At 41.7% G+C, this 14149-nt stretch overlaps 1 protein-coding gene across 1 annotated transcript in view; it reads right to left on the reverse strand.

The window, feature by feature from the left end:
• LOC122713040 (headcase protein) overlaps positions 1-13435 on the reverse strand; it is a 143414-nt gene extending 129979 nt beyond the window's left edge. Inside the window, exon 1 of the mRNA XM_043933171.1 lies at positions 11678-13435. Within this exon, the coding sequence (XP_043789106.1) occupies positions 11678-12438 (761 nt within the window). The 5' untranslated portion in view covers positions 12439-13435. The remainder of the gene's footprint in view (positions 1-11677) is intronic.
• Positions 13436-14149: the final 714 nt, after the last annotated feature.

Genomic DNA, 14149 nt, shown 5'->3' on the forward strand with positions numbered 1-14149 from the left:
CTCTCTCCAATTAAGAGAATTCGATTCGAAAAATTGTGAATTATAATTTTAAACGTGACTTGAATGTCCGATTCAATATTGTAATCCAGATTTATCGCTCGATATTGAGATGTTCAGAGATCCAACGAAACGAAAGCAATCTTCCATCACTGTAAATCAAATTTCAATGAAATTATACGAATTTGTTCAGCATCTTAAACGACATATGTTTAGAGGAAATAAATCGAAACAAAAAATCGTACCTTCGTCAAAAGTAGTTTTCGTTATTTCCATAGAATTAAAGTTCACGTGGTATATAAATAATGGAGAGAAAGGTAGCGAAATCTTTAATGCGCCCCCTCGAATTAAACCTGGCTCACTGTCACGGCTACCTGGTACCTCTTCTTCCCTCGATTCATCCAGGGTAGACGTGGAAGCATTACGCATTTATATCCTCGACATTGTTCGCTTCTGACACTGTTGGAATATTCCTAGACACGTCTCTATGAGTTAACACAATGCTCTTCAATCTTTCCCTATGCACGTATGAATATATCTCCAGCCAGCCAACCTCCCTTAGGAACTCGTCAATTCGCCACCAAATCCTTGGGCTGGACTATTCCCGTCCAGAGGATGGATACGCATACCTCGCGTGTTACGCGAAATCGCGTTTCTCCGTGCGATTCGACCGTGAAAACTCGACCGAGCCTCGTCTCTCCCCCCTTTCCTCCTCTCGCCCTTGTTTCGGATGTAACCGTAAGTTAGAGAGGCGATCTCGTGCCGCCCACACGCGTACCGAATTTTTTTTCGAGAAATTTTTGCTCGAGAAATTCTCTTCGAAATCATCATCGATAGAGAAAGAGAGAGAGAGATATCTCTCGACGGCCGAGGATTCGAAAATAATCCGAGAGATGAAACGAAGTGACGAGAATGAAAGACGAGTATTATTTCAAGGATTATTCTTATTATTTTTCTTCTTCCTCTTCAAAGGCAAATAATATGGTAATTCTTGAATCGGTGACATCGGTATTTTTGTATTATAAACGAGACACACGTGTCGATACGACCCACTCGATTTTCAACGATTTTCATTTTCTCATCCGTTAAACGAGATACGTGTAAAGAGATATTTATCGCTCCTCGAGGATAACACAAACAGATACAACTTCACGCTGAAATTAACCGGTGAATAAAAAAAAGGGGGGAAAAAAAAAGTGGTACGATTAAGGGGCGTGATGTGTATATATATATATATATATGCATAATCTGCGGGACACAATTACGTCAACCGATATTTCACGTTATCACGGCAATCCCCGCCATTCGTTTGTCGAATTCCAGAGATAAGATTCGATTCGGTTGTTTTACAATCAAACCCCGCTGCGGAATCGCCATACCCTTCTCCCCCCAATAGCCGAAACGAACGATTATTTCCCCATGGCGAAAAATCCCCCCAACCCCTCCTCTCTCCCCCGACTTATAATCGGCCAGATTTCTATATCTGGTCGACATTTGTTTCCGATTCCCGAAAGTGGCCGGCCAATGGAACCGGTCCAACCGGTTCCCCTCGCTTTCGTGCCGGCCAGATAAACATTTTCGCGATAAAACACTCGGCCGGCTCGTAACAATCCGCATCGAAAGAGAGAGGGTTATGTATTTATCGCGTTCGCTGTAGCGCGCAACCGATCCGCGATCCGTGATTTGTCGCCGATTGAAAATTCGATCGCGAGAAAAATTATCTTGCGAAAATATGGGGAGAAGGAACGAGGAGAAAAGGAGAGGAGGATATTGGGAAGGGAGAGAAAAAAGGAGGGAAAAAGGATCCATCTTTTTAACTATTTTTTCTTTTAATCGTGGATATGTGTTTGGTTCAAAAGCTTCATGCGAAATAAAATGAAAGAGGGATTGCAAAATTTTAGACCTCTGTCTTTCTCTCTCTCTCTCCTTTAAGAAAAGAAAAATATGAATATATGTTTTTTCATACTTTTTGTTTTAATTTTTTGTAATAAATCAATAATGTAATACTACACGAGACTGATAACACGCTGCCTATGTAACGTCTATTTAAAAGAACGACGCATCGTGTCTTAAAGATAAGAATTATCGTTCAGTAATTAAAAGTTAATCGATGAGGTAAGATCAAGTGAAACGATTAAAGGAAATAGTGTAAAAAATTATAATATGCTGTTGATCTCGCGTCGGGGTAAAAGATTTCGATTTCACGAGAAATTCGTGTTAAAAATTAAAACAAAATCTCATCGATTCGAAAAACAACCGAGTCACCGTACAAAAATATATATTATGATTAGCATATTTCTTTTTTTAACCTCGAGCCAAAGCCAATAATTTCATAACAAGTTCCTTTCGATTTCCTTAAAATCGTCCAAACTGGATCCGTCCCTTACAAGATCAACGAGGATCAAACAGAGAGAGAGAAAGGAAGGGAGGGGAGGAGCGTAAAGAAAGAACGAGTCCGGCGTTCGTGAACGTTAACAACGTTGAAGAGAAGCCGCTTTCGTTGTTTTGCAACCGGGGTTTTTATACGATCCGATTCATTTGCATAAATTTGACAAACACCTCGTTACGAATGCGCCTGCGAATTCGACCGCATCCGCGGTTGTATACGAGTTATTCGTATAAAAAAAGGAGGAGAGGGGAGGCGAGGAAAGGCAACGAAGTCGAGGAATGAAACGTTTCCTCGAGGTGAAAGTCCTAAATTAAATTCCTTCATTACCATACTCGCGTTAATTGCCGGCAAAAGAAAAAAAAAAAAAAAAAATAATAATAATATGCGAAAACGCGCCTGCCGCGAAATTTCGCTAATTTTAACATGGCCGATATCACAACTGCGCTCCGTTTATTTTTATAAATAACTAACCATACCCGCGAACCGCTGATTACAGGATGAATCATGCGAGTACGTTTAAGCTCTCTCTTTCTCTCTCTCTCTCTCTCTCTCTTCCTCCTCTTCGAGCAAACTTCGTATCGATGGAAATAGGAAGTTGGCTAAATTGACCGGTTAAAAATACGCCGATAATAAAGTCGTTCTGTTATTATTAACCGCGATATACGAGGAGCGAGAGGGAGAGAGAAACAGCGGGGGTGGAAATTTTAAAGCTCGAGGAAACCCCGCCGAGGATATAATAAAGTTTAATCCTTTTATAAACTTTCGCCGTTCGTGGCGGTGTTTCGTTCGAGAAAAATCGTAGGCCTTAACTGGAAATTACACACCGGTGTGGAGAATAAAGAAAGAGCGAAGAATGCGAGGAATCTCTTGTATGTCTTTTTAATATGTGAACTCTCGAGACGCTCGTCACTTTATTGCGAGTTTTAGATAATCGTCACGACTCGACACGACCCCCTTGCTCTGTACCGAATTGGAAGAAGGCCAAAGGGATTAGAATTCAAAAGAAGGGAAGATGAGAAATTTTTTAATAGAACAAAATCATCACCAATCCGCAATAATAACAGTAAAAGAGGTAAAAAAGTGAAAAATTAGACTTCTTTCTCGTCGATATTATTTGTTTCGTTAAATAACTTCATTTAAAAAAATTTTCTAAAAGAAAAAAAAAAAAAAAAAAACATACGTACACACATTGGTCACACTTAACGAAAATACGTTACATTACCATTACCATACGTACGATACATTCATAGTTAATAAATAGCCGATAAATAACGGTTGATAAATATTCAACGAGGGGATTAATGTCGATGCTCACGAGATGTGTCAGGTGTAATCGTGTATTCCGAACGTCGACATGGTTGCTTACGTCCGTACTACGAGTACGAGCAATTATTCATCGTCCGAAGGGGTTTCGTCGCGTGCTGCCCGACCAACGGAAGCGTTTCTGTCGCGTGGTTCCGCGATGGAACACGGTCATTACGCGGAATCGTCAAGTAATAGTGGAAGTAAGCCGAAAGAAGAGGGATCGGGGAGGGAGAGAGAGGAAGGACGAGTTCGGGGATTGACCCTGAACCTCGAGACCCTTCGGGCCGACGAACCGCCCCAAGGATATCTTAAAGACGACGGGGCGAGACGACGTTTTCTCATTCTCGCTTTTCGCCGGCCCGAGACAATCGGATCTCGCGTTTTCCTTTTCGAGAACGGAATATTTTGCTCGAGTGAGCATTTTCTTGGATATTTCTATAACGTGGATATTAATCGAAAATTCGATATTGGAACGATATCTTTGTTTCGTCAAGATCAAACAAATTTTCCTATATTTTTACATAACACGAATATCGGGCAACTCTGACGATTTCGATCGATTATTATACGCATTCGCGACCGAACGGGATATATCGCATCGGTTACGTATTCATTTCGTAATTGCCCGATTCGATTTGCAAAGGGAGAAAGGGATCGAGGTTAATCGAGTTGGCGATAACTAAAAATAGAATTTTTATGGATCGACTGGTATTGAAATTTTTCACCGCTCGTCCGCGTCCAACGCAGCCGTTGCCGTCCCGTTTATTTTCCAATTTAACGCGGCTTTTTACTACCGTGCAACCACTCGTGCTCATCCAATGAAAAATATCTTACGAGTACGAGTGTTACACTTAACAAAGTGTTATAAATAAAATTTTCTTATGAAAGTTATTTCGTATAAAAACATTATATCACGATACCGGTTCTCCCTTACATAAAATATATTATCTATTATCTTAATCAAGTACTTTCCAATCATAAATGTTGCACATGGAATAATTTTCATTTCCAAGTTACTCGTTCCTTCATCCTTTCCAATTAGAGATCATTCTTCTAGAGACAACTTTGAGAAAGATATGTGTACACCTTACTAAAAAGCCCATATTTTGCCGATGGATAGTTAAATGTAACATCTTGTAAGCAAGGTTCGCACGCGAGCGTAACCCTAACCTCTCTCGTTGCGAGAAGAAACGCGCGTGTATGCATTTTCGAAGGGGGCGCCGCCTACCGTTAATACGTAGCTTCGCTCCCCGTTACCAATTATCGTGCGATTAAATGCGATCGTGCGAGTATAATTCGACAGCCACCGGCTACAATTTACCTCGTTACGCCTTCACATTTTGCACGCGAGAGAGAGAGAGAGCAGAACCGCGCAATTAAAGAATAATAGAGGGGCCGATACTTTGGAAAACGATGAAAGAATCGAAACGTATCCACCAGGGGAATATCAAAATCGCGTAAACCATCGTTTCGTTGCTTTTTAATCGTAGTGGCGATGACGATGTTTATGGCTCCCCCTTTTCATTTATACGTAATAAATATCCGTTAATTAATAATATCGCCATATAATATAATATAATTATTATAATAATTATCTCGTAAAAATTTCTTCTCATTTAATGGAAACTCTTTTGGGGATCACCGAGCTCGTTGGATTCGAATTTTTCGAACAATGGGGATTTAATTACACAGTAGGGTGGCTTTCGACGAGGATCCAAGTCAAAATTCGTTATCATACAATCAAAGAATCCTTCCTAACGTAGAAAAGAAGTATAATTGTGAAAATTACGATATGGAACGATTCAAATCGCATAAGAATATCGTATCGATGTGCCAAATTGGAAGTTGACGATTCGAAAACTCGCTTAGGAAAAAATAACAATTTTAACTTTTCTAACTTTTCCAAGGTTAGAGGATTTATCGATTATCTCGATGTCGTTTGAAGATCACCTGTATTATCTTATATGCGTCGAGAAATGTGACAATCCCTTTTCATTCCTATTTATCTGACGCAGTTGTAAACTTGAGCCTCCTCCTCGCAAGATATAAAACGTTATCGTTATCTTGTAAGTCTACACCTCGATCTTCAAGGAACCTTTGCAATTTTAGATCGCGAATCGTAGAATTCTCAGGTGAATGTGTACAGGTTCGGTCGACAACATTACGGGAGACGGAATTCCTCGCCTCGACCCCGCAAGCAGCAGAGTTATAGGAATGGGCGAGTTTTTTCCCCGAGTAAACGAAATGTTCGAAAGAATTTGAGAAATTTCTCCGAAAACGGATCTCCTATCCCACCAACAATATTGCCCTCTCGAACTTTGAATTAAACCGAGAGGCGCGCACGGAATTTCACCGTCTCGCTGGAAATTCAATAATTCTTCCTTCGAGTTCGCCATCCCTCTTTGCCCTTAGCCTAAACGCTTTTACACCCGACAATCAGGATATCTAAATCTTATACTATCTTCTTCCTAAGATCTCGGAGATCCATCGAGACGAAAACATGGGATCGACGATAGATCGATTCGAGAAGAATTTTTCACGATTCAGATGAGAAAGTACGGTTGGAATAAAATTGTGAAATCATCTTTCTACGATATATGCTTATAGAAAAGGAGAATCGATTTTTATACAAAACACCCCTCTCCGATATCTCATTTAGCCAAATTCCATATCGTTACATTTTAGAACCAACCGTGTCTCTTTATTATTAAAAAGATACGTTCCCCTGTTTTTTTAATCATCAACAACATCGTATTACAATTTTCACTTGCGCGCATTGATTTCCATTAACTCGCGTGCATCCTTTATTTACCACCGCGCGATTCCTCCACAACCCACACTGCTACTCATCAAACTCTTTGAACTTCCTCCTAACCACAGCCGTCTGATCTCTCAAAGCGATAATTCGTAGGAGGCCGCAAAGCATTCAAGTTCCATCTCCTCGATACACGCATATATATTCCCTATCCTGCGAATGGATTAACGAGATCGTGAAACAGGAGAGCGGGATAAGGAGAATCGCGTGAATCCACCCCTGGTACGAATAATTCCGATGCGAAATGCGAGGGATGGAGCGAGCAAGAAGAACGAAGAATTCGAGAGAGAGAAAGAGAGAGAGAGAAAGGGGGAGAGAAGCGATCGTAGAAACGGGTGCAGAATATTCGACTCTCGGTCGTTATTTATTTTCGGTTAAAACGCGAGTAACGCGACGGGGGAGAAGGACGGACCCCTGGGCTCGTCGCACTTCACCGAAAGCGGGATTTATAGGTCGCGTTGCGGCGCCAAAATGTCTCTATATGCGTGGCACAAGGGGGGAGAGGATGATCGTGGAACCCAGTCTAGATGAAGAAAGAATCACGACCGACATAAATTCGAATCGCTTCCATGAAAAAAATATATGCACAAAATATTTGTGAATACGCCCCCTTCTTATCTATCTCCACAGCATCCTCTTTGATATAAAAAATCAGTCCAATTCTTAATTTTTAATTCTTCTAAGCACGATTTTAGACTTTTTTTTTCTTATTGTCATTATACGGATATCTTCCGTATCTTTTTATAGAGATTGATATTAATTAACAGTATTCGATGATACTTTATTATTTATCTTCTTGCAATTGAAATTATTTTCCAAGTACCAAAATAATTAATCCTAATCGACTCGTAACTGATCAATTTTCTAATTTTGCAAAAGGAATTCAGCGCATACAACAATGGCGATAGTAATTCGAAATAGAAAATTCCACCGAAAGGAATTCTCTCGAAACTTTGAAAAACATCGAAAAGAAGGAGGAAAAACAATGATGATTCTTCCCTCGCGAATGAAGGAGGAGGCGCAGAGGTTGTTGCAGGGGACTTTTTAACAACATTCTCGGCCCGTTTAAATACATCGCGGTGGCGTGATTCCATGCAGTTGGCCTTGGAGACTGCTAGAGCGTCAAGCTCCTCTCTTCGCTCGCTGGCCCTGAGGAGGTGGCCACGGTCAAGGCTACGAGCACCCTCTTCTCTCCTCTCTCTCTCCCCCTCGCCTATTCTTCCTTCCACGCTCTTCTTCTCCATCCTCTCCTTCTTCTCAGCGCACTATACACCATACTCGCTCTATCCAATCGCTCTACCAATACCAACTCGCGTCCCTTGTTCCGTATAACGCGCCTACTTGAATGTACTTCCATCTTACACACATCGACGGAGGGAGAAATCGTGAGGAAGAGGAGCCTAAACTCTCCTTTCAATGCACGTGAACCGTAGAGACTGCGAAATATCTGGCGAAGCGATTCGCATCGGCGCGTTCGAAACGAAAACCTCACCAACTACTACTACTACTACTCCTCCTCCCTTTCTTCTTTTTCTTCTTCTTGCATTATACGTGCCTCGTCTCGATCGAGATAAAGGGGATGGGGCGGCGGCCCTGGATCCAACGATGCACGAATTTCTGACCTTCCTGCACACCCTCACGGAACGGAATAAGATCACCGATAACATCGTGAAAATAAATAATTTGCCCGATGGAGAATCGGGTCGGAGATAAAGGGTTTATCAGATCCGAGGAGTACGTTAGCGTGAACCGTTGCCGCAATTTGCGTTAAACATCGGCTTGTGTAGGAGAACACGGATGACATCGCGGCGGAGCACGAACGGGGTTATAGGAGGAATTGTTAAACGCCGTGATTATGATTGTCACGGTGCGCTGGCAATGAAGGTTAACCTGCGATTAACGACGAATCGCACAGATAATTATATTTGTCGCGAAAATGAGAAGAAATTGAATTCTGAAGATTTCCAATCTTGGATAAGTATTTTAACGCGTCGATGAGAATTTCCTATCCTGACGAATGAGAACGAATCCAATCAAAGAAATTTAATAAAAAAAAAAAAATCCATGGACACATATATATATATATATATATATATATATATATGTTTGACACACGCACAAAATATGTTGAACGAGGGAAGACTTGAACAGAGTCTGTTGATCGAACAGTAGAAAATAAACAGAAATAGGACAGGTTCCAAGACCGGATCTAAATATAGTATATAGTCCGGTGTGCGTATATCGAGGGTGGGGCATTCTTGTAATCTTGCTTCTCGCCCTTTCCATCCTTGCTCTCCTCGCCAGAACGGCTCTAGGAAACGACCTATGACCTCCATATAACCTATACATAAACGACCTACGCGTTCCAGAAAACGGACCTCCAACGTTCATTCACGTCCTTCAAACAAGCATCCAGAAAAGACTTTCCTTACCCGCCGTACCGATACGGAACGATATGGACATTTTTTCACTATCCAAGATCTCCCCTAATCTTATCTCTATGCGTAATATTTTTCCAACAACGATGCATCGATTTGCACAATTTTCAATTTCACTCTTTCGATAATATAACGCGGCTTATTCGATTGCCAGAAAATAATATTTATATCGAAATAGAGAGAAGGATCGATTTAATATTTTGTTTTCCCCTGTCCATATTTCAAGACCAGCAGCGACAAAGGGAAGGAGTACAAGGTAAAGAAAAAAAAGAGACTGGAAGCGAAGCTCGCTATCTACGATTTAGATCTTCGGTCGGTCCTTTGAAAGATGCGAACGAGGATCGAATTACCGGCTCAATTCATGCGTGAATTTCTGCGTGGTCGAATGTGTCGCGTGTTTCAAAGTGCCGCCGATGTTCCCGAACGGACGTGTACCGAAAACTTTACGCCGTCCGATACGCGATTACACGTAGTATATCTAACAAGGTAGAGGAGGAGGTCTTTTTCTGCGAGTCCAAAAGAGAATAGTTCTTTTGTAACAATGTCTTTTGTAAATATCGTAACAACGTTAAATTAAGTATTATTTCGTCATGAATGACGCAGGGATATTTTTGAGAACAATAAAAGTTGAAGAAGATGAAATTGCAAAGAAGAAATTACCAAATCCTCCGATTTCGATATAATAACAGCCGATATCTCAGTATTTATTGTTGTAATAGATACAATTGACCATTGTAATTTCAATCCGTCCGAGAGTTGTTTTATATTTATTTTCGTATTCCACGGATCCGAAGAAAAGCGGAAAAGTTGTTCAGAATCTTATTCGAAAATATTTAAAAATCGTCTTCATCGAAGTGGAATAACTACGCAAAAGTCGAAAGAAACTAATATAGCATGCAAACTGCCGTACATTTATAAAATAGTGAAATTGAAATTTAATCCGGATATGGCTTCGTTCAAGGCTCGAGTTCCCTTTGTACTTGACCGAACGTAAAAAATGATGGTCAATGAAAGAGAAAGAGGGCCGAGAGAGCTAAAATAAACGTATCCTTCGCGGTGTGTCAAAGGGAATCTCGATTGGTAGGGACGACTACTGGGCACTTATGTCGTACATCGTCTCGATTAGTTATCCAACTTTTACTTCAGCCTTGATCCGGCCGACTAACATTGTAATGACATCAAAGACTTGTATGTCATCTGTAAAATCTTTGATGTTGCTAAAATGTTACGATCGATTGAATCGCGGCTACAAGAGAAATCATTCTTGTATTTTACGATCAAACACCCTGAAGAATCTCGAAAATTTCGCGTTCCCCTTTTCCTCTCATTTCCAGTATTACAAGAGAGGACGTTTTCCGTCATTTGGCCACCATCTGGCTCCTTCGAAGAAACTATTTCGCGAAATATCATTTTTCTCTCCTTTCGTCTCGCGAACGCGATTATTTATAGTCGTGTGTATATATATATATATATATACGCCGCAAACAACTTCACCGCCTCAAGAAATGAAAATATTCTGGAACCGCCTTTTTTATACGAGCTTCAAAATCGCGCTATAAAAGAAGGAAGCATGTGCTTTCCATACGGAATACGTTCCGTACGCTTTAACCCCCTGAAAATACGATGTTTCCCTTCCCCTTGCCCTTGCGTCCCCTTATTCCTAGCGGTGAACTTTAACACGACACCTTCGAGAGCGTGACAAAAGCTCTATATCGAAAATCCTTGAAAATCCTATCCCCCTTACCCTCGCATTTATCATTTCTGTCTTCTTTCAAAGGTATAAAAATGACAGCAGGAAGCTACTGTAAAGATATATAGGGTAGTTCAATTTTATCTATCTCGAAACGTATTTCAAGGTCACATATTTTTTTTCTAAAAAAATTTACTTTCTCGATTTAATTCTATTATTATTAACGTGGAATGTAACGTATACGAAGAAGAGAATAATTAATTACTTTAAATAATCTTAATTATCTTTAAACATAATCTATAATTCGAAAGAAACCTGTTATCATCACTGAAAGCAGTCAACAAGACTAAAGAAGTTTGCGTGGGAGAGAAACGTGACTACTATGATAAGGGATCGCGATAATTGTATTCTTACACGTTGGCCAGTGGACCTCACAGGAAGCCATCAGTATCGTGACCGCCAGGCCAATTATTGTTTGTAACAAGCCGGCCAACTTTTTCTTCCTTCCCTATCCCTCGATCCGACACTACCACGAATTCAAAAAACCTCGTTGCTTCCTCACCACGTAAATTCGCATAATTGCAAAATTATCGTATCTTTCGAAACTTTTTACTTTTATCTTCGTTTTACATATTCCGTAAATTAATTTTTCAAGATAATTATCGTTTAACGCGACAAATTGTATTTATACGCGATTTTGCGCATGCATTTAAATTTATCGATCATTATGATTCGAAACAAAATCTAACCTAGACGCTCAATAATATTACTTTTCCTATGAATTATAATATATATAGATATAATTGATTTCTGAACAACGTAATTTGAATTACGCAGATTTAATTAAATGCTAATCTTTAATCTTTCAATTAGTGAATTTCCTTTCCATAAAATAACACGTATATGTAATATATAAAATAAGATTCAAAAGTAAGTAATTGTAATTAATTTACCAATTACAAGGGGGAGCCAGTATCCTAACCTAACCGCGTCAAAAACCAATCATATCGGAAAAAAGATACGAGAAAAAAGTAAAGACTCACCGAGCTCGATCACTGAAGAAATCAACTTTGCTCTTCTTCTTCATCATAACCTGCGGTTGATGAAGAGGGCTAACACTGGGCTCGCTGGTTGCCGGTGGTGAACTCGAACCGGTGCTAGATGACAGGGAACCAGCCCTTCCACGACCGGATTCGATCAACTGAGCCTCGGTAGTACCACGACCATTCGTCGAAACGTGATTGCCGTGGCTCGGAGGTCCGGCCGAAACAGCTAACGTAGGCCTGGTATTCTGTCGATTACGTCGTTTCTTCTTCTTCGCTTCGTTCTCATCTTGTCGATTTCCAGGCGCGTTCCCTGTTCCCGGTGGCATCCAATCCAAATCTTTCTTCAAATGTCCACGACCGCATCGACAACCGCACGCTTTGAACGCCAGGTCGTAACCCTTTTTCGTCCACAGATTTTGATGGCGCTGTCGTTCGGACCAGCTACGGGCGCGTCCACAACTCTTCAAATAGGTGAGTACGGTCTGCTCCCAGGCGTCGAAACACTCGCGATGCATGAACTGACCGACCGGGCAACTATCGTTGTTGCATGTCACCTTGACCGCGTCATGTAGAGCGTTTAAGCGAATTAAAGCATCGCCTCGGAGGCATTCACCGGTAGGCGTACAGCAACGAGTCGTTTGATTCTGTGTTAGCAGGTTGTTCTCCATCGTGTCGTGTATACCACCGCCACCGGCTCCTCCTCCACCGTTCTCCATCAATACACCAGCGTGGCCGTTTGCGTGACGCCGTGGTGCCATCACTTCCTCTTCCCGGATCGGTGTCAAACACACCCTTATGCTTTTCGCCGTTTCTTGCAATTGGTTCACCGCGAACCACACACCGATGTGTCTTCTTGTGTCGGTAAACAACTCGGAGAAATTAGGTAAATGACACAGCTATATAGACAATCGACCAATCGCGAGACTTGCTTCGTTACACAACGCTTCACGTACGGTTATTTTCTATTCTTTCATCTTTACACAATTCCCGCGTCTTTGCTGCGTTGTCACACACACACCCATTCAATGACTGGTTCGATGTTTCGCCAAGTGGCGCGTAGTAAATTGCAGAGACACGCAGCGGATATGTTTGGTACTTGAGAAAAAAGGCGGGCGATAACGAGAGAAAACTGTGCTGCGTCAATTGGCGATATTTGAAAAGATGCCCAGATAAAGTATCATTCGATGTTTGTTTCGACACAAGAACGGCGTATAAAAACAACGGTCACTCCAGGCACGAGCTTGAGATATCACTATAAACAATGGCTGCGATTCGATTTCTAAAACTATTTTCTTCAGTTGTGGCGTGATGTGTTTCGTGTACCAAAGTCAAGGTCAGCGTGGTTCCGCGACGCCACGTCGCGGTAGATTCAGTGAAGTCTTTCGACGATTTGTTTCTTCGAACGACGCGATTATCCGCACGAAAAATGCGTATATAATCAACAAAGATCTCGGACACTTTCGATCAACAATTTCGAACGACGATGATTCTCTAACCGATACGTTCGGGCAAATATGTCGAGCCGCTCTCGTCCGTCGAATGTCAGGGTCACCGGCGCAAAGCGCGCGCAGCGTGGAACGCAATTTTCGATCGAAGTTTCGTGACGCGTTCCCTGGTTCGCTCACTCAAACGAAAGAGACGACAATGACTACGATCCAAGCCATACGCACACCAAAGCTCCGCTTTCTTCTCTTTTCTTTTTCTCTCGTGCCACACGGAGAGTCCACGACGAAAAACACTTGCTCGCACGTAGGGTGCACCAGTCACTGAGCGCCGGCGACGACAGCGTGCCGGCTGCCGTGGCTCGGCGGCGGGCGAGCGCGAAAGTGAGGCCCCATTGGGTGAAAGCGAAAGCAGCATGGTGGGGGTCACGGCTAGCGCGCCAATCGATGCGCGCCGTTGTCGTCCCTCCGACGGGCGCACGCTACCTCTCTATGTTTCCTTCCTTCTCTGACTGTTATGTCTATCCAGCTCACACTCACACCGGCGCTGCATATACGAGCGCGCGTTTTACTTTTCGAAGCCGGCGAGGAGGCTTGCGAATAATCCTCGATATGCGTGTGCGCGTACATAGAGGAATATATGTGTGGTACTACAGGGTTTCGACGTATCTTTCGAACTTATGAACAAATCTTAATGAGATAATACTCTATAAATTAAAAATTGATTTTTTTACCGAATTCAAATTTCATCATAAAGGGAAAGTAGATTGAACGATTTGAAAGGAAACACTAGAGACACGGAAACTTGTGGAATTAACATAGTTAGAAATGGCGATCGTGAATCAAGGGAACGAATATAGTGTTGAATTCCTCCTTTTTTTTTATGTCTTTATGGTACGGTTTCGTATCGACCGTATGGGAACATTTCGATCTCGTTACATCGTGTCACATAAAAAACCTTTCAGTGTCGAGTATGGTGTACCGTTGAAAGTTTTCGCGAGTTTCTCTATCGGTTCGTTTTAATTAT

Source organism: Apis laboriosa, unplaced genomic scaffold, assembly GCF_014066325.1.
Source record: "Apis laboriosa isolate Shangri-la unplaced genomic scaffold, ASM1406632v1 scaffold21_cov150, whole genome shotgun sequence".
NCBI lineage: Eukaryota > Metazoa > Arthropoda > Insecta > Hymenoptera > Apidae > Apis > Apis laboriosa.